Source organism: Tauraco erythrolophus, chromosome 5, assembly GCF_009769465.1.
Source record: "Tauraco erythrolophus isolate bTauEry1 chromosome 5, bTauEry1.pri, whole genome shotgun sequence".
In the NCBI taxonomy this organism is placed as follows: Eukaryota; Metazoa; Chordata; class Aves; order Musophagiformes; family Musophagidae; genus Tauraco; species Tauraco erythrolophus.
In genome coordinates, this window is record NC_141469.1 from 48,019,928 (window position 1) to 48,040,728 (window position 20,801).

The window sequence follows — 20,801 nt, forward strand, 5'->3', positions numbered from 1 at the left end:
ATTTCCATTATCTCTTGCCCAGTTGGTATTAGACATTCATGAAGCCCTTTTTGGTTTTAGACATTTACCCGAACTAAACCTCTGGCCTCTCTAAGCTTTGTCTGTCACAAATGGGCTGACTCCAGAACGCAACTTTAGAATCGAATGTCCCTTAAAATCACTAGACTTCACTTCTGTCTAAGTGGAGACTGCTGAAATCCAGTCCTAAATACTGTTGGCTCTAAAAAAACCTTTCCCTGATTTGCAGTTCTCCCCAGGAACATGGGCTGGGTTCTGGGAGTTTCTCACTGTTACAAGAACTACTGAAACGAAAGTCAAAATTTGGAGAGAGTTGTGACAGAAAGTAAGGCATGGTCTTTCTTACTTTCTCTGTTCTTCAATTGACAGTGTGGCATTTGCAAGGGACAGCTGGGAGATGCAGCAAGTGGGACAGATGTCAGGATTAGAAACGGTCTTCTTAACTGCAACGATTGTTATATCCGATCTAGAAGTAAGTACCAAATCCTGTCTAACAATACCTTTACCATGATTTTAACTGATGGGTTTGTCTCCTCCTGGCTTTGCCACTCAGGCATGCCTGTGCTATAAGAAGGGGACCCTTCCCGTGCCATTTTAATCATCCTCTTGTATCAAAAAAGATTTCTAAGCCCATTAAATCTTGCCCAGAGGATCTCTTCTTAGCAGTATTAGACTTAAAGTCTGTTTCTGTGCATAAATATAAACTCCTATTCTGTGCACACGTATTGCATGTCTTGAAGGTTTGGATCTGTCACATCACATGAGACAACGTAGATAACTCCACTAGGTCTAGGACCTTTGCCATCATTTGGAGAATTTCCCACTTTTTATCTCTCCAGGCCTCTGTTTGCAGAGAAAATGGTCAAAGAAAATATTAGGAACATTCTATAACTTATCATAATTAATCCTTGTGGTGGAATCCCCAGATGTGCTAAACTGTTGCTTGCTGCAAGTTTTGAAGAATGAGCCAGACAACTGCATGTCAGAAAAATCTTGATGCATTTTTCTGCCTTAGAATAGGTCACTTGGACATTCTTCCTAATCCTGGATTTCTGTGACTGATACCAAATTGCTACAGCATTTCAGCTTCACCCTGATGTCACTAGTGATATGAGATGGGCAGTGCTCATGCTTTCTTTCTACTTGGTGGAAAAGAGTAAGACACAGAAAAAAGACCATGGGAGTACTTGTTTCCTTCCTGTTACATGTTACTGTTCAGTACATTCACTGCCTATGGTCCGAACGAATAAGTGGAGATAGAGTTCTTTTCACTTACTTTTTCTCTTCCTTTCTCTCAAAAGCAGTGACTGTAGAAATCCAGGAGTAGGAAAAATATCTACCTACTTTTATCAGTGGAAGAATAGATTTATTTTTTTTTCTCTGATATTTCAGAAGAGAGATGTTTCCCCCTCAGCAGAGCTAGAGGGTGCTATTGTATAACTGTTGGGTGATTATTTTTTTTTTAATTTTGCTAAGAAATGTTAGCAACTTTTTATTATTATTTATTTAACCTAACACATTTAGAGATGGCTTTTCCTCTTCAGGCTTGATACTATAAATCTTCCTCATGAGGTCCTGACCCTTAAAATGCACGTTTGCACATCTCTCTTTACACACAAAAAAAAAAGAGACGAAGGTGACGAAAGTCATATCTTCCTTTTCTTCTTTTTGTTTAAGCAAAAATTGAGGTCCCTTAAGGCTAGATGATCTTTTAAGATCCCTTTCAACCCAAACCATTCTATGACAGATGAAGGCTCAAATAAATTATTTATCAGCTTATATGCTGTAGAAATCACCCCCTCCGTCATCATTTCTACAGCAGTGATGCTAGAAAGTGCGGTGCAGAGCTGTGCGCAGTGTTTTGTGCTGTAAGGTTTTGCATTTGTACATACCTAGCACAACAGAAACCAGGTTTTGTGGAAATGTATGGTTCCTGAAGAATAATAATAGCAAGGGTTTGGGTTTTTTCCTACAAATTGCCTCTTCCTGCTGTGTCCGCTCCTCATGTGAAACCCCAAAATATGGGTTGGTGGAATTTAAGTTACACAGGCTCTTGCTGACAGTTTCAAAGGGACTGATTTAAAACTGCAGCTGTGGTTAGTTGTTCATTTTTAACTAAAATTTTATGGACTCCGTATCTGAAATGAAGAACAAACTGGTGCAATGTTAGTGTTTTGCCTTTCGGTTCTGGGAAGTCTGATGCTAAATATAAAATCAATTGCCTGTTTGCACAGCTTGTGCCTTCCTGCCCCTGCATCTAAACCTGCGCAGCAGTGCACACAGCTGACAGTCTCTGATCAACCCAGAATTAATCAGTATTGTTTTGAGATGCTTAGGGACATCTCAATGAGATATTTTGGCTGCCAGAAACTTGTTTGAAACTGTAGATGATGCTGTTTCAAAGTAAATTATAAAAAACCTTAAGAAAGAAAAGCATTACAGATTATGTAGTGGTCCAGGATCCAAAATATTTCTATTTTTCAAATAAAAGTGAACAGGGTTTTATTGGTAGTTTATTTCTCTACAACAAAACCTCACAATGATAGTCATTAGAACTCAGTATTTGATGTCCAACATGGGGAATAGTTACTGGTTTGTGAGTGCTGAAGTCAAAGGCAGAAAGTAAATTAATGAGATTCCCTGTATGGCCAAATAACACAAGGTCTCTGTATTACCACATAACACAAACCAGGCGCAGCTAAAGATGACTCATCAGTCCTTTGCTTTACTATTTTGCCACACTGCAGAGCCTGAAAGTCAATATGCCCACAAGTACTTTGGGAGTAAAATGAAATAAAAGTGCATTTGTCCCTATGGCATGGAAAATGTATTTCCACTCAAGTTATGCTGAATCCTTCTTTGCAGTTAGTGCCCCAGCTTTGCAGGAAGAAAGAAATGCAGGGTACAAATTACATATATTTCGAGATGTAGTTTTTTTAATTGTAGACATCGTATGAGGAAAAGCCTGTGTATGTTTGTTAAAATTTGTCAACTGATGGCTTGGTTTGGTTTTGTTTTACCCAGCTGCTGGACAGCCAACTACATTGTGACATGACTTTCAGTCCTAATAGCTTTCAAGGAGGAACTCTCTTCTCGTATGTATCGGCTGCCTCCAGACAATCACTTGTAAGAGCTTGAATCCATGGACATCATGGCTCTCATTTCATTTTGAAAAACTCATAAAAACACTACACCTGCTCCTTTAAAATGCAATGTGTTGGGTTTTCTCTTCCTTAAGAAATTTGCAAAATATGTATGACCATGTTTGGGAAGGCAAAGCCTAAGTACTGTTAAAAAAAAAAAAATCCCGCCTTTCAGGTATGTTTATGATTTCCATTCTGTTACCTTGTTCTTTTGAAAGTAATAAGAAAATAAACATGCAATAAAACCGTTTTGTTTTAATATTTCTAGAAATTAAGAAGTTTAAGTTTACAGAACCTTTATAGAATATGCCAACTTGAGCTGAGAAGTAATTTTAAGATAGTATCTAATCAGTTCATTTGAAAAAACTAAACATCACAGCACAACTTCTCTGTTATAACTGATAACTTTTTTTACACAGAGACTAGTTTGATAATACATCATGTAATTCTGAAGCCTTTTGTGTTTATATTACCTTCAGTGGAGGGTAGGAGTTCTACAAATAAATTATTGCACCTTTAGTGATAGGATTTTTTGTTTGTTTGTGTACCTCAAGTAATGTTCATGACTATAGCTTAATATTCTCTCAAATAAAGATTTCTTCATTAAACCTAAAGACTGTATACCATTAACGATGGCAAGATTCCCATTAAGAGCAATCCTGCGTATTAAGTTCAGCAGTCCATGTTGTTATTAAGCTTGATGAAAGGTGATGTGGGGGAGAGGTGGCCGAGTGGGTGGACACAGCTGAACTGTGAGTCTCCAAGCTGGGGTTCGATGGTAGGGTGAAGCTTTTCTCTTTGGCGTGTAATTTGCCCATTGATGGTCTGAGCTGGTTTGAGATCTGCTCATTTGCAGACGTTACAGTTGGTTGAAATCTCATGCGGAGAAACGTGTGTGGTTTGGATGCCCTCCAGAGCAGGGAATTAAGCAGCCTTGAACCTGTGTTCCTCCACACGTCACACCAATAAAGTCAGCGAAGCCCGGGAGTGCGGAAGGAGGGCAGGGAGGAGGCTGGCAGTGGTATGCAAAAAACCTTTACCTTGCCTCTGTGTGGGCCAGTTTTCCTTTGTGCTTTTTGATCAAGCATGTGCTCCTTACTAAAGTGAGATTGAAACAGCGGTCGGAGCTGCATCACATTATCAGCAACACACAGATAAGCTTAGGTGATGTGCTATAAGTGTACAATATCCTAGCACTGTTTGATAAACAGTTATTTGAAATATCCCATTTTAGCAGTTCACGATGCAACTTAAAATGGAGGGGAAAAAAAATCTGCTTATTCTGCCTTAAAGCCATGATAAAACTAAATTAATAGAGATTTATTTTATGTATGTGCACATCCATTGTCATGTGATGTGTTGGTAGATGGAAATGAAGTGGTTATTAGGGAAGCAATAATTTTGAGTTGTTCTATAGCTAGCAACTATTTTTAAACACTAGACAGTTGCTTGCATGTGAGTTGCATACCCATGCAAAACTGCATGTCATTGAAAACCCATGTACAGTGTTGTCATTGGAGGACGTTGTGGCTGTCTGCTGGAAAGTTACATGTTACTTCCTTAAAATTGTGCCTTAGAAAATGCAAAGCTGTTGCACACGGTCACTGATGACTTATGGATGCAATAAATCCAAAAAGCTAAAGTCCTTCGTGGACTTCACCTGGGGAATATTTAAAAAAAAGAAAAAAAAGATGAGAAAAATGTTTTGGAAATAACAGTGATGTCCAATATTTTGATTAACCATCTGCATGATTTACTGTTAAAGGGTTTTGATAACCAGGATGCTTACACTTTGCATGTGGCCATCATAACGTTTTCCTGCAAATAATGCATAACATGGAAATTCAAAAGCAGATTTTATAACCAACTTTGTACATCTGTGTAATTCCATGTGCTGCATTAAGGATATGTGAATATATGATGTCTGGGCCTAATTTTTAAATGAGACCGTGCATGCTTGTGCATCTATTTGGTATGAGTAACACTGCTTCACCCATGTGATAGAATTTAGATGTGCAAATCGGTCCTCAAGTGTATAAAAGGGTTGGTTGTCACGGAAGTTAGATCTGCTTCTCATCCTCGTAGGGGTGAGTGCCCAAAGGGCATAGAAGCATGGCTGGGACTAACGTGCATGGGCGAGGGGCGAGCTGGGGGCATGCAGCGCACTGCAGACACGCCACTGGGTCTCTGAAGCTGCTTAGAAATTGATCCCAGTGTCTATTGGTTAGTTTCGTATATGCATGTTTTAGCGAACTTGATTGTATGTAAAGCGAAATGAAGCAGCGTTCTCAGATGACAATTCCCCCCCCCTCCCATGAACATCTATTCACCAGCACAGAATAATTTTCAGCAGTTAACTAAATTGTACTTCCCAATGGCTTATGTTTGATTTTATATTTCCTTTGGAGTCTTACATGGTGAATTCATTCAGGCTATGACCTTTTTTTTTTTTCCTTTTTTTTTTTTCCCAGTTTAAACACATAAATATGATACATTTCTTATCAGGAATTTTAAGCACAGAGAAGAATAACGCTTTACTACAATTGAACTACATTGTAAATGTATTTGTTGCAAAAAAGCGATTTATTATTGCTAAGTGAGTACAATGTATGTAATGGGTTTTAGATGTTTCAGAATTTATTTAGCCTCTTACTACTGCAGAGAACCTGAACAGGTGTCATAACCCATCTGTATTTCACAACCCTGTTTTCCATGGTGTATTTTTTCCTTACTCTTGCTAAGTAGTGTTATTGATGCAGTACATCTGTAGTTCTCGGTGAATGTCCGAAAGGTTGGTGAACCAGAAGGGGACCATCCTTATCTGCACATCCATTCAAGGGCAAGGATTGCTGTCCTAGCTGGGGCTAATGTTGAATACCAATTACGCTAATCTTTCCTTTATTTATTCTAAAATGCCTCTGGAGATCAGGAAAACTTGTCTAAAACGCAGCAGCTTTTATAGTAAATGTATGTTTATAAATAAAATGTTGATTACCTTTGGTGGTGTTGATTTTACTTATTACAACTAACTTCTGTTGCATGTGGTGTCTCTGTGAAACTGCATCGCAGAGTGTGTACATCCTGTTGATAAACGCTTCTGCTTGACTGACGTAGGCTGAGCCAAGCTATATTCCACAAAACTTAGTATACAAGATGGGACAATGAAAAAGACAGGTACCTGAGATGGGACAACTCCCTGTGGATTGCTACTGTAAGCTGTAGCAGAGTATTTACAAAAGCTTGTGTGCCTATCGTGTTAAAAGCTGAGCAGATGGCTTTCTGTGAGTCGAACCCAAAGTCCTCAGAAGATCTTTCGTTCATGTCAGTGGACTGTGGTTCAGACTTTGACTCAATAAAGCACTTTATGTATTGCAAAGCTGAATATGTGCTTGGTTAATTCCATTTCTACGTAGCAAAGATCCTTGACTTGGTGCTTACTTATGCCTGTGCCAAGGTATCTCGCTAATTCTTGAGTCTCAACAAGTGTGTGGCTTCACCAGTAACCAGCAGAAAGTTTACACAAATTTTTAAACTAATAACTGCAGGGTTTTTTTTCTTTTTAATTGGGTCTTCAATGGATGACGGGTTTGGTTTTGTGCCAGAAGCACATCTCGGCTGTTAGATGAGTCATGGGGAAGTACTGACAATTTAATTTTTTGAAAGCAGATTCTTTTTTTTTGTATCCCAGTGCCTTAATGGAGCCGGTAGTGGTCTTACGTTATTTCTGCATGTAAAGTCTGCGGACAGAGGGCCAGGGTTGTTCTGCGGTGGCAGAGGTACGCTGGGTGGGGTTCTCCGCGGCGAGCGCGGGTGCCGTGCCCGCAGGAAAGCTCGCTGCCGCGGCAGGTTGCTCTGAGGCTGGATTTGGAGGCAGTTACGCGGCTGTTTCTGCTTCAGCAGCTCTGCACCAGCGTTGCTGGGTACCCAGACGAGCAGGGTTTTAGTGATGGTGACCTTTGCGAGCCAAGTAAAATGGTGGAAATCCTGATATGATTTTTTTTTAAATAAATTATTTTCTGGTGAATGTGACCTGGCAGCTCTGACCTGCACAGAGTCGTTTGTGATCCTAACAGGGCACAGATGGGGCTGTGCTCCACCAGCTCTGATTTAATGCCAAGATAATTCTGCAAGCCTTACAAAAGGGTAGTTGTGTCACCTGCTCACCCCACCAAGCACTTTCATCTGCAGGCAGCAAAGGCTGCCAGGAAGGTCCCCAGGGAGACCACCCTGCTCACAGGGCCTTGGCATGCCTTGGGAGAGGACGATGGCTTGCTGAGCAGCAGGATGAAGCTGGGGGCACATGGAAGAAGTAGGAGATGGTGTGGGAGAGGAGGGGGCTGTTACAGCTGAGGCTCTGACATTGGGGCAGAGGATACTCCATGCAAAGGGGGATGTGTGCCCAGGAGAGCTCTGTGCCTCTTCTGCACCCTGTCTGGGTGCAATGCCTCCGGCCCTCCCCTTTCCCCGACTGCATCCATGCGGGATGAGGGCTCCATTTCCTCCTCTGTGCCCTTGCTGCGAGGTCCAGCTGACACCCTTTGTTTTGCTCTTTGTTTTCTCTCTTTAGCAAGTGTTTTGATGCAGAGATCATCAGCAAACGCAGCCCAGCGCTGGTAGTTGTTGGAGGCTCTAGGCACAGGTAATAAACAGCAGTAGCTTGCTCATCTTGTGAGTATTGATCCTTACCCAGACAACTCTTCTAGGGGATAGTTAAAAGCAGGCAGCTACCACTTTGTTTAGAAAATCAGCTTTAGGTACAGTTCTTGCTGCCCAATTTAGTGAAGATTTGGTCTCAGATGAATCCCCTTCCTGGTAATGGGAAGCTGGTTAAGTACTTACTCAATAAACTTTACGGAGAGGGGGCTCGCCCCACTTTTCTCCTACCTTGTCTCTGCTCTCCTGACAAGAGGTTGAGTAACTGGGGAACGAGAAGACAAAATGCTCATTTTCAGAGACACATCTGAAGAGAAAATCAGAAGGGGTTGTGGACACTGGAAGTGAACAGATGACCACCACTTGGTTAGAAAAAAAAAAAAAAAGAAAAGATGCCGGAAAAATACATCTCTTGAAAAGGCAAACAGGACTCCTATATACCTCTAAAAGCCTCCGGTAGGAATGTAATTTCATCTGAGTTCCCTGATAAGGGGAAATGACTAAACTGGAAGCCACTCAAGTTTTGCAAGCAGTAAGAGCCCAAATCAGAGCTAGAAAGTACAGAGTGGACTGTGACTCTTCTCACGATAGGGCGTGGGGTTGCTGTTTTGGTGGAGGGGATCTGTTTTCTTGTTTGTCTTTGTTAGAAAATATAGCATGAGTCAAACATGCAAGAGCAATGTTTAGCCCTCTGCAAGGCTGTAGCTGCTGCTCTGTAGACCTTACTGGACACCCCATGCTCTGCCAGAGTAGTTGTTGAAGCTCTCCTCCCCAAAGCATATGAGGTTTTAAGCCATTTAGGAACAAAAAAAAAATAATCCATTGTTTAAGACAGTCTTGTGAGTCACTGTTGACTCACCCGTAGGGTCCATCTGCTTCATTGCACGTGATGCAGTGCAAATTCTCTTAGCTAATGCCTCATCTGTAGTTTACAGATGCATTTTTTCTAAGTGGGTAACCTGCTGCTGAAAACATGCTGGAGCCAGTCGCATGGCTCTAGAAACTAAACCAAAATTAACAGAAATGCAAATCTTTCCTTGAAATAACAGAATTTATCAAACAGAAAGAAGAAAACAAGGTTTTAAAAATTCCTTTTGTCTATCACCTCTGATTATGGACAACAAACTACTCCAAGGGCAAGGAGTAGTCCATTTTCAGATGCCATCCACATCTCTGGAAACTACCTGGTAGCTTCCCATGTTGAGTGTCAGAGCAGACTTAGGACCTGTGGGACAGAAAATACCTCAGATGGTTAGGTCTAACATTTTCTTCCAAAAAGGTAAGAACTGATATCGGATAGCAAATGATACTTATTCTGTAACACGGGACGTAGCTCTTCAAAGCAATCTTTTGTCTAGTCTCTGGTTTGCAGCAGCTCACTGAAACATACTTTCCATACAATACACCTGCCATCTGACACATTTCTTGTGGAAGGTGAATATTGCACCTCAAGTGTGTGAAGCCCTGTGGGAAACCCTGTTGCTCACCACAGTACACTCAGACTTCAAGACTCTCCTAGAGAATTTTGCACGACCGTAAATAGTCACCTACTTCTGATGTTTGCATACGTCCTGCAAGGACTGGTTCCATTAGTCTTTCAGCAGTTTAAAGAGCTTGCAAAAAGAAAATCATAAAAATAACCAAACTATGTTTTCAGGGTATTCACAAATATGCATTACTAGATAACAGGATGATCATTAAGTCTGTATTTCCAGAAACAAAATCACCAATAGATATTAGCCAGTCATGCTATCTCTATATAGCTTCAACAGCATAAACTATGAAGATCAACATTATCTGTAATTGAGAAAATTTCCTGTATTCAATCCTAGCTGTTGAAGTGCTAAAATGTGCCTTGGGGGAAGATTTTCACAACAGGATAAAATCATGTGCCTTGGGGGAAGATTTTCACAACAGGATAAAATCATGTGCCTGTACCTGGCACCTGAGGGCAGGATGTCACTAACAATTGCTGTGTCTTGAAGCATCCTCGATCACTTAAAAAACCTATGTTCATATGAGTATGAACCTTTATGGAACTTGGAAGGACCCCTCTCGGGTGCTAATGGAGACAAAAAGGTTACAAACATATCAGGAAGGTCTCAGACACAGAATCATCAATTCTTTTCCAGCTCAAAAAATGAATAGGATGTACCAAACAAACGAGCTGCTTCTGAAACAACCTCTGTGTTAATGGTAACGCCCGAACTGCTGTTCCAGGGACCGGGACTTGGGTGTTTGCAATGGGACTCCCTTCTCTCTGTGGCCAAGTGTTCCTTTGGTTGCCTTTGGGGTGGTACATAAAACACGGTGGAAGCATGCAAGTCCGAGGGGGAGGTGTTGCACTAATCCTTCTGTTTCTCAGTATGTCCCTGTCACTTAGATTGGAGGTGTCACCTCCAAATGCAGTTTCCTGGGACCACATCTAAACATTGTAGTGTGAGAACGACATGGTTATTTTTCCGAAGGATGTTAAATGTAAGGAGTTCTTTCAGTGTAATTACAAACTTTTCTTAGGCAAAAAGAACTCTGGTGAGTGACTCGGCATCTGTTTGGTGTATTAACTAATACTAATTATAATACTAGATTTCAGCATGGGCTTTCTGTGTTGGACTTTGTGCTACTATGAAAACCTGAATTTAAAGTTTTTCCTGACTGACACATGATGGTAACACCCAGATCATCATCAACCCGAGCGTGAAACTGAGCGCTCTGAACTGTTTCATGGACTGACATTTTGGAGGCTTTATTTTAAAATATTTATATTGATGCATATTTGACGTAGCTTTTTGGTACTGTCGTGGGTTAGGCTGATCCGGCAACTAAACTCCACGCAGGACCATTCTTCCCAGCTGCAGTGTAGAGCACATTTAATGTGGATCCTTCCCGGATCCATGGGTTTATATTGGAACTACTCTTGGGCAGAGGGCAGTGCTCATGGTGTGCCCATCCCCTGGAAAGGAGAAGGCATTGCTTACAGAGTCTGGTGGGGGACAACCTTGCGCTGAAGCCATACATGACACCTGCAAACCCTCTTCACCCAGCCACGTCCCAGTTAGGCTTTAGATAGTTTAAGTGCGAAGAGAATGTTAGATACAGGGCCGTGAAATGCTGTCAGCACTCTTGTTCTAAGTATTCACATGTCTTAGGCTGAGTTTAAAATATAGGGATGAAAGGACTGCACTTACATAAAGAAGGCAGTTAACACTTAATGTGTATCTTACCAGTAGCCCTAAATGTATTTTGTAGCTTGTTCTTAGTTTGGAAAAGGTAGGATGACATTGAAAAGGGAACTATGACAAAGCATGCTGCTGACTGATACAATCACAAGTCTGTTCCAATGGACCAAAGCTGAACTTCAAAATTAATTTGCAGCCTTACAAAACCACTTTCAAACACTTCTCTTGGGATGCAATCTATGTGTTTAGCATGCATGCACGTGCTGACAGCAAAGCTGGGAGGCAATGGCAGAGGCAAATCAGCCGATCTCAATTCTCATCCGTTTGCCTCAGCCAAAACTGATACCTCTCAGAGTGTTTTTTACGGATACACATGGGCACACAACCGTTGAAAAGCCATTATCCATTTTAAAGGTAGTGACTAATGTGGTTTTGCCCACAGCAATGTGAAAATAAGTGGGAAGGTTTTGCTGCAGAATCTGCTCTATTCACCTTGCAGAAAAGCAGCTGCGTTTTTCAAATCTTTTTATAGGAATAGAGGTCTTTATTTCTTGCAAACCTTTGCCGGTAGCTTTCTTCTTACATTTCTCCTCAAACTGTTGATTAGTATTTTTATATCCTTCTATGCCTAGCAAATAGTCAATTTTAAGTTTTTTTCTCTGAGTAGTGTAAAAGAACATTTCACTGGACTGGATGATACAGTCCAGTATAAGTGCATGTGGTTTGATAAGCAAAGCTAGAAGTAACTTTCAACAAAAATCGAGACAGATGACTTTTTTGCCTATTGTGGCAAAGCCCATCTACCGCAATGTTCTGCAAGATTGGGGCCAGGAGTGTCCTCGACTGGTAGCAACGCACAGAGGCTTTCCCTAAGTGCATCTAAATTGTCACAGCTGGCTGATGCCTTTGCTGTGCTGTGTTTTATACTGAAGAGGATGATGCAGGGCTTGCCTCATTAAATCACCTTTGCAGATACCTCTGAGAAACCTTTGGATAAACCAAAGACCAAGATGCTCGGGTGGCTGCACTGTGTGCGCAGTGTGTGGCATGAAGGGGAAGGACAAAGCTTTTGACTTGCACAAGCTGCAAATCTTCCTTGTAGCTGGGTTTATCTCTGGGGAAAAAAGCCCAGGTGACAACGTACAGTGACGTTTACAGCTATTGCATTTCTCTATATACTATTCAAATTCATGTAGGTGGTACTTTAACTTCAAAGCTGTATTTTTCCACATGGGGCTGTGTGTTAAATAGATAAAATAATTGAGCAAGTTAGAGATGCAGATAAACAGTTTGTGATGGAATATTATCACTCACTACTTGGCTTTCTGAATAACCCTCTTCATCTTGAATGGTTAAAATCTGCTTACAGTGTGAATACAATTAAACACATGAATACATTTCTCTTTGCTGCTTCAAGGCTTTTCAAGCATCCTCTCTACCTGAAGCAGCACGTGGCTATTTTCACACACTTCCAGTTGACAGCAACCCTCATGCATCATTAACCCAGGAGCTAAAGGCTTACACTGTCCTGAGTAAGCTTTGACGTAAGAAGTAATCAACTTTAGCTCCTACCAGCTATAGGCAAGGTTAAATGAAGAACACAAATAAATGGTCAGATGCAGAAGAATTGTGATAAATAACTGGCCAGGAGCTGGCTTTGGCCAGAGCCTGCTCTGCCCAGCCACCTCACGTTGCCAGAGCCTGGCTGTCGGCACAGCATGGCATGGCGTGGCATGGCACGGTACAGCACAGCCCGCCTCAGGGTTCCCTGCTTCTCTCTGCACTGTAGGTTGCTGTCACCATCCGCTGCAGATAGTGTCGTTTTTTCCCTCAGATGCCAGGGATTCTGCTTTTTAGCCAGAAATCCTTCTCAATTGATCGATACAGCATTTTTCAACTGTTTGCTTTCCATTTGCAGTCAGAAAGAAGGGCTGTAAGTAAACTATCGTCGGTGTCCGCAAACAGGGGGGCACTGCCTGCAGTGGGGGCTCTTGCAAAAATGAGTAAATAGTAACATGGTTGAAGCAGCCTGAGTGTGGCAAAGCTGTGTACACGCTGCACTGAGAATCTTTATTAAATCCTTGTGGCAAGCGAGGCAAATGTAAGAAGACATATTCCTCCACAGGCTGCCATAGTGCTTTTCATCATGGAAAGGAAATAAATTCTACAATATAATTTTATTTGTTTACAGTTTTAAGGCAAGATGTCTCTCTTTTGACAGTTCTGAGCTGCAGCTTGAATATAAATATAGATTACTTCCTTTGTATTGCAGTCATATGAAATAAATACGGACAATACTTTGAATACTACAATACCTGAGCGCTCAACGTTAGGGACTTGGAAACAGCTGGATTTTTGACAATACCTGAATACATACCCCCAGATAACCAGACATCTTTAGAGGTCTCAAGTCAGGTGCCCCAAGACTCTGGTCTTCTGTAAAAGCAGAGGTACCTAGACTTTGTTCTTCAGATTTTCAAATGTTTTTGGTTTTTCAACTGTATTTCAAGTGGCTGAAACAGAAAAGGGGGACTGGAGTCTGTGGGATAGTTCCTGGACCACACGTTTACAGAGCCCGTCATCACCAGTAAACAGTAAAAACACTTTGCAATCGTTAGTTCAATCAGATTTAAAAACACTGCTGTGAGGCAGAAAACTATTATTATATATCTATTTCCAGATGGATAAATGTGACACAGAAACTAATTCCAGAGAAATATCTTCACTAGTGAATTTAATTTAGGCTACAACCTGGCAATAGAGATGATAGAAACTCAGTACAGATAACAAAAAAAAAAAAAAAAAAAAAAAAAAAAAAAGCAACAAACAAATCAGCAACAAGAAGAACAAAAGAAAACAGCAACAAAAAATCCTGCATTTAACAGCTGCTGTAACCGTAGCGTAGTGACTGCGGAGATCAGAAGGACGGGGCTCTCCGGGTGCCGCAGTAAATGTCACCAGAGCACGAAGCCCATCGGCGCGGAGTCGGGCCGTCTCCCAGCGCGGCGCACGGAGCAGCCCCGCGCTTCACACGGCCCCGGCCCGGCTGGCAGGGGTGGCCGGCGACCAGACTCGCTGCGTTCGCAGGTCATTTCCTACGCTTGGAGCTGAGTGAGGCCAGCTGATTCCTTCTGCTTCAGTGCCCTTTTGAGAGGAAAACGTGGCAAAAGGTGTTCCCTTTCTGGAAGGAAGGAGATTTAAAAACCATAAGCAAAATGTTTCCATGAGCGGTGCCTGCCGCAGTGATGCAGGGACATGTGGTTTATTTCTCTGGTCTTCTCTATGGGCTGGTCTTCTTAGCTAGGTGATATTAGCTCGGCATCCCATGTCTCCCCTATGAAGAAGGAGAGCTGGAAACATCTGTGCTGGGTGGAAACATTCCCACAGCAGCGGTTGTATCCTCTGCCTGGAGAATAACAGACATTTTATCTTAGTAAAACAAATGTAAAAAATCTAAAAATCTGTTTACTGGGAGGAGAGGTGAGGAAAAGATTTTCCATTAAGTTTTGATGCCAAATCATCTTTTCTAGTTAATTATACAACTACTCAAACAAATGGTCCACATGGTGCTTATCCTTCGGAGGTGGTCATGCTACGTAACATGCCTGTCAGGACACTGGGACATGCCAGGATATGCTCATTCAGAAGAAGCCATGTGTATGTAGGCAGAGAAGATACCTACCCCTGCCAAGAGCTTGGAGGGCTACCTCTGAGAGCAGGTGTTTGTAGTCATCTATTATTTTTCATGCCTGTTCTGCGGGGCTTCGTGATATGAAGAGCCACCTCATATACTCCTCACGTGACAGAAACCTGATTTCCCAGGAAAATGATGCCCACCCAAGGTTTAGATTGGCTTATAGCTGAACAAATGATCCTGCTGGCTCAGCAGTGGCCTACAGCTCCTTGTAGAATGAGCACCCAGAAAGCAGCCTGACCTTACTGCTGGTGAGGAGAAGACCAAAGCTAGGTTAGGCTGGAAGAAGAACATGGACTCCAAAAGATTTCTACATTAAATGTTAGGTCAACTCATCCAAATCAAATATTGTAAAAATAAACTATATAGATGCTACCTGTATTCTGCACCAAGAATTTAATGTACATTGCAAAAAAAAAAAAAAATCCACTCTTTCCTTTGGAGTGTGGCAGACATTGTATGACTGTTTCTGGACTGAGCTTATTGACAGATGAGGATATTAAACGGTTAAAAGGATTCTTTCATCTCAATGAATCCTCCTCTAGAAGAAAATAAACAAACAAGGTAAAACTGCCCAGATTGTGCTCCTACTTCGAGTCATGACAAGTGTTGTGACGGTGACTGCTGCCGCCACCCAGCTAAAGGACTGAGGCACTTTGTAAATCGAATTTCAAGTGCAGAGATTGGTTTGCGAAACCTCCTCGGCGTGGAGTCACAAGCTGTCAGAGTGTATTAGCATTATGTTACTGGAGTAAAAAGCAAAGCAAATTAAGATGTTTAACAGCTGAAATCTGAAACAAAATTGTGTTTAATGCTGAAAATCTTGTTAACATATTTTCAGGCTTCCCTTTCCCCAGATATTAAATCTCAGTGTGTGTTTGCAAGCATCTTTTTATCACACATAGAAACCTACTGCCGGAGAATAAGAACTACACACGACATATGGTAAGGAAGGGTATTTCACCCTGAATGCAAAAGCCTGTTCAGCGTTGCCGCAGCATACAGCGGCACACGGGAAGATTTTAAGGACCAGGGGACAAGCGCAGCTGGAATTCCCCGTGTCTCCGTGGTGACAGAAGGCATCGCATCAACAGCGGTGGGCCCAGCCTGAAGATTACACATGTTCTAGCGTTTAATGTAAGGAGTAATTTGAACACCCAAACTGTTTTTTTCTTTCATATTGGCTCCCACAATGAAAGAACCATTAAGGGGCTTAGTGATCTTCCAAGACTCTGCTTCCAACAGAAAATTGGCTCCTTCTCCTTGGACACAAGACTAATTTTTAATTGAATTTCGGGAGATGATGGATGTTGTACTTTATTCCAAGTCTATATGCTAAATTAACAAGGCTGTCTGCTTAGTTTCCTCTTTTGAAACCACATTGAGATGAGTTTCTGCTAATTCTCTTACACAGGGCATTAGACATGTGAACCGAGTCCTTATTCGAGAGCTGAAATAATAGACATTTTTGCCAAGGTTATTACTTTGGATAATAAATTGGAGCTGTGAGGCAGTGACAATAATTTGCTTTCTGAAAAAGACTTACTAGCCGAATTATTTCAAATGGAATAAAACTAAGCATATTATATGTTTTCACCAAAGTATTTAATAAAAATTATTAGTTAACACTTAAGAAGTCTATCTTGGAGCAGGAATCATTCCATTAATTCTGCACATTTAACATTTGGTTTTTTCTGTACACTCCCTTTGGTCACTTCGCAGATAACAGAAAGTCCCTCAGGAGTACACCAGACTGCAGAATATATTTAGGCTGAATTTGGTTAATTTATCCAGCTTTTTACATGTTAACAGGTGCCCTTGATAAGTTAAACATTCATTCTTGAGAAACACAGAAAAAAATGCCATGAAAGTACACGTTTTTCTTAACTCTGGCCACCACAGTAATATTTACGTACCACTGTATGTGAAGAAGATGCCTCGCAGAGGTAAAGCCATTGGGAAGACAATTTAGAGTGAAATTTTGGGCTGAACATAGAAAATTTGAAAGCAAAATTCTGACCAACTTGGGCAAAACCAGGAACCAGCTCTATTAAGTGTATGTATAGCTGTCTGCCAGTAGAAGCTGGGTTGTTTCTTGAAAATATTGGGGTAGTCCATCTTCTTCCAGGACAATGGACGGCAATGCTTGAAGAGGAATGAGCCTACAGCTAGGAAGGTCTTTGCATGGACACTTGTTCTTTCCAAATGGGAACATTTAAAAGCAGTCGTGTGTGTAATTTTAAAGTGGCCCAGGATAGCAATAAACAGTCTTAATGGTTTCCTTTTGGCAGCACAGGCCCAACTGACTTTCATACCTCGCAAGGAGCTTTTCAGATGGATTGAACAAGCTGGCCATGTGAATTGGGGTTTGCACTTAATTTATTGCAAAATTGTGGTTTTCCACTGAAAAACAACAACCAATGTGCAAATACAGCTGCCAGTGTCTTCATCAAGAGAAGATAAAAAACAGAGATCATGTTATCAGCTAATAAAAGCAACAGGCTGAAATAGTGTAGTTTAAATAGCTGAGTAATTTAAACATGGGCTTGAAAGAATAATATAACACATTCAGCAGAACTGAAAAACGGCCTTCCCAAAGGTGACACTGTGGAAAAGCATGTTCAGGTCTTTATCCAGATGCAATTATGTTTCCAAATTGTAGCCTATTAAATAAAATAGTAATAAAACACCAATTCTTTCTCATAGCCCTGTATTCCACATATATTTCAGTCCTAACCTGTGTCAGACACCAGTCTCATCCTAGTCCTCCCTCGTACAGAGGCTGCCAAAGATTTTCTTTCCTCTTTGTTAATGGTTTGTGCTACAACAGAATGACTCAGGACCAGTTTTAATTACGGTTGTAGCCTGAATGATCCTGCAGAGTATATCATTAGATCCCTGGAGAAGCTAATAGCTTATCTGTTCTGTGTAATTGTTCAAATCTTCCTTTCCATCGGTTTTCCATCAGTGACATCTCATCTGTTTGAGTTGTATGCTGGTGAGACAACTATGCAGCCCAGGACTCCTATTACCAAAAACCAAAAACAAAAAAAAAAATTACACTGTGGCAACCAAATAAGGAATTTTTTGAAGCTATTTCTTTAGAACAACAAATTGGTGTGGGTTTTTAAATACTGTATCCTCATGGAGCTGCACTGATTACCAGCAGCTGATACTTTTTTGTAGCTATTGTTTGTCTAAGTCAATGACACAAGTGAGTAAGCGGTTTGTGCCTCCCGACGCACTAACACAGAAAACTTATTTCTCCACCCTCTTGCAGGCAGTCGCTGAAAGCAAGCAATAAGTTTAGTATCTTTATTCAACACCCAGCAGTGTGGTTAATACTGAGTTTGTTAAACCCACGAATCCCAGCTTAATGATGCTGAACAAAGAGCACTAGTGGAGCACCTCCACTAAAAGCAAGTTTTTCTTTCACAGCTCAGTGAAGTAGGAGGCGGTGGGTCTGCCAGCAACGCAGCGTTGTCAGCATCAGTGGGGGCACCCGGGCGTTTTGAGACCTGTCATCGCAACCCTTCAAAACGGGTGGCAGTTTGGTGGCAGGGTGGAAAGAGAGGGTCCAGGTGCTCACTGCAAAGAGAACTTCTGGGAGGAAAAATTGTTCAAGGGCAATTAATAACCTCAGCGAGCAAACAGGTGACATGCAAAAGTGGCTTTGGTGCACAGTGTGGCACTGGGCTGGGCATCCCCTGGAGCCTCCTGGCTATTTCTGGGTGGATGGAAACTGGTTGCTGTGAGAGAAGAAGTAGTTATTATGGGAGGAATAAATTGCATTTCTAGGTCACCTGTCCCTGAGAAAGGTTCAGTATGCTTCAAAGGGCACATGTCTCAGCTTTTACCTCTGCGCAGAAAAATTTGGGAGGCATATCAGGATGAGGTGGGAAAAGATGACTCCCCATTGGATAGCAGGATGGTCTCAGCTGAAAGCCATGCTCTTTTCTGCCTTTCTCACCACGCTGAGAGAGCCTAAGGTCTGTGTGACCCTCTGATATCCTTCTGAGAAAACACATCCCTTCTGCCTAACTTATCACTGGGAGGAAGTGGAGACCACATAATCCAAATTGTTCAGGGAAATGCGAAAGAAATACACAGATGAGCTTTTCAAGCTGACGGCTTTCATTCAATTGGTCTCTAATCCTCGTATACTGGCAACACTGGGGGGTATTGCCATTTTGGAGTATTTACCCCCAGGCCTTAACAGATTTTTCTTTTTCTTTAAAATTATCAAGGTGATTTACCCACTAAAGCTACTTTCATTCCTTTATGGAAGTGACAAGGTCAACACAGAGCTCCTCTTGTCTGTCTGGAACTCTGCTCAAGAAGACTCTTCAACTTCACCAACAGTTTTCATGTAGACAAGCCCGAAAGTGAAAGAGCAGTGACCTCAGCACTGGCAGGGAATTAACTCTATAATCTAATAGGGTTTCTTTTTCCTTTTCTAAATAATGGGATTCTATTAGACCAAACTCTAGTCTCATCTTAATGGTAATTTATTGTGTAGCATATCTGAATTTTGCCTTTTATAAATCATTGAGAATTACAATATATAGTTATATAATTGAATCTTCTCTTGTATCATTAATATTTTTCATTGTTTAGAGAAACCCCTTTTCGTTCAGAACTCACACGTAACTGGGCTTAGAAATTACAGGGGTTTTAATATGCCTGGTGTTTAAGTGATTAAATATTTTCATTTTTAAAATTTTTACATATTTTGTAAAAAATATTTAAAAGTAAAATACTTTAAAAGGATTTTATGCTTATGAGATTTTGTACAAATGATCCTGGAAAATTTTAAAGACAAATCTGACTGTAAGTTTATGTATATATCCAAAATCTAAAAAAAAAAAAAAAAAAAAAAAAATCCCATGATCTTTGAAAGGAAATAATTAAGGATAATTAATTCTTGCATTGACATTTAAATGTACTCGTGGTATGCACCAGTGAAAGTATTGATCAGTGAAAGTAATCAGTAATAATAAGAAAAATTAATCACTTTTGCAGATGTATTTTACTTCAGCCATGGAATGTACTTTGGCCAGGATTGGAGCTGACCATGTGAATATAACAGGGACTATTACTCACCAAAAAAGACAATGAAGAAATGTAAATGAAGCAAATTTGGGAAGCCATGCTTTCATTTGCTATTAGAATGTAGAAATACAGTGAGTGATGTACAGCTTAAAACTTGTGATCTACAGTTTATAAACCCATTTCTGGTACTGATCAGCAGCAGGTGATCTAGAAGAACACACAAGAAATCTTTCGGGGGAAACTAATTGTTAAAGGTCTCATCCTCAGTAAGTAGAGATTGGCTTACACCTTGAAATAGATGGGTTTATATCAGAAATCTTCCAGAATCTTTTATTAACACAGACAGTACTGGCTGGATATCCTTACTGAAGAGCTCATTTTTATGCAGAATTTAGCTAAAATCTTGACCTTGACAAAATCTTCTGGCCACGAGTCTCAGTTTGATTACCTAGTGATTGGGAGTATCTCCCTTTGCCAGTTTTAAACTTACTAGGGCAGGAATGGAATGCTCCCACTGTTATATGTTATCCTAGTGAGGTTTTTTTTAGCTCCTAACCAACACTAGGAGAGAGCTTGAGTGATGTGGTCACTGAAAGGTGAGATTAAATGGGTAAAAAAGAAAAGTGTGTAATTTAACTTCTCCAGCCTCATCAGTATGTTAGTATTCATATATACATAACCTTATCCAGTACAGCACACCTCCTTGTTAACACAAATAATTTTTCCATCTCTCTTGAATGATGCATGCCCTCGATCATTCTTGCCACCTTTCTGTGAATGCCACCAGGTTTGGTAGTCAATGAATCAGCCCAGAAATATTTGAGGAGTACTACATTTCCAGTGGGAATTGAATACGTTGGGAGTGAAGGGCTTACATGTCCATCTAGTGCATCCTCTTTTTCTGCAGCAGGGAAAAACCGCCCACACCATGTTTATCTAACTTTTTGTCTCCGTAGAGATATTCCTAGCGATAATTAGATCTGTGTGTTTAAAGCATCACCATTCTAAAATACACTGTCATGTAATGCATTACAAGCACACGCAGTAGCAGTAGATATGGTC

The 20,801-nt window shown here is 41.0% G+C and overlaps 1 protein-coding gene across 3 annotated transcripts in view; it reads left to right on the plus strand.

The window, feature by feature from the left end:
- LIMCH1 (LIM and calponin homology domains 1) overlaps positions 1–3,068 on the plus strand; it is a 187,776-nt gene extending 184,708 nt beyond the window's left edge. For all 3 annotated transcript variants that reach the window (XM_086611392.1, XM_086611391.1, XM_086611393.1), the window contains 2 exons: positions 388–490; positions 3,043–3,068. In XM_086611392.1, coding sequence (XP_086467518.1) covers positions 388–490; positions 3,043–3,068 — 129 coding nt within the window. The remainder of the gene's footprint in view (positions 1–387; positions 491–3,042) is intronic.
- The last annotated feature ends 17,733 nt before the right edge of the window (positions 3,069–20,801 follow it).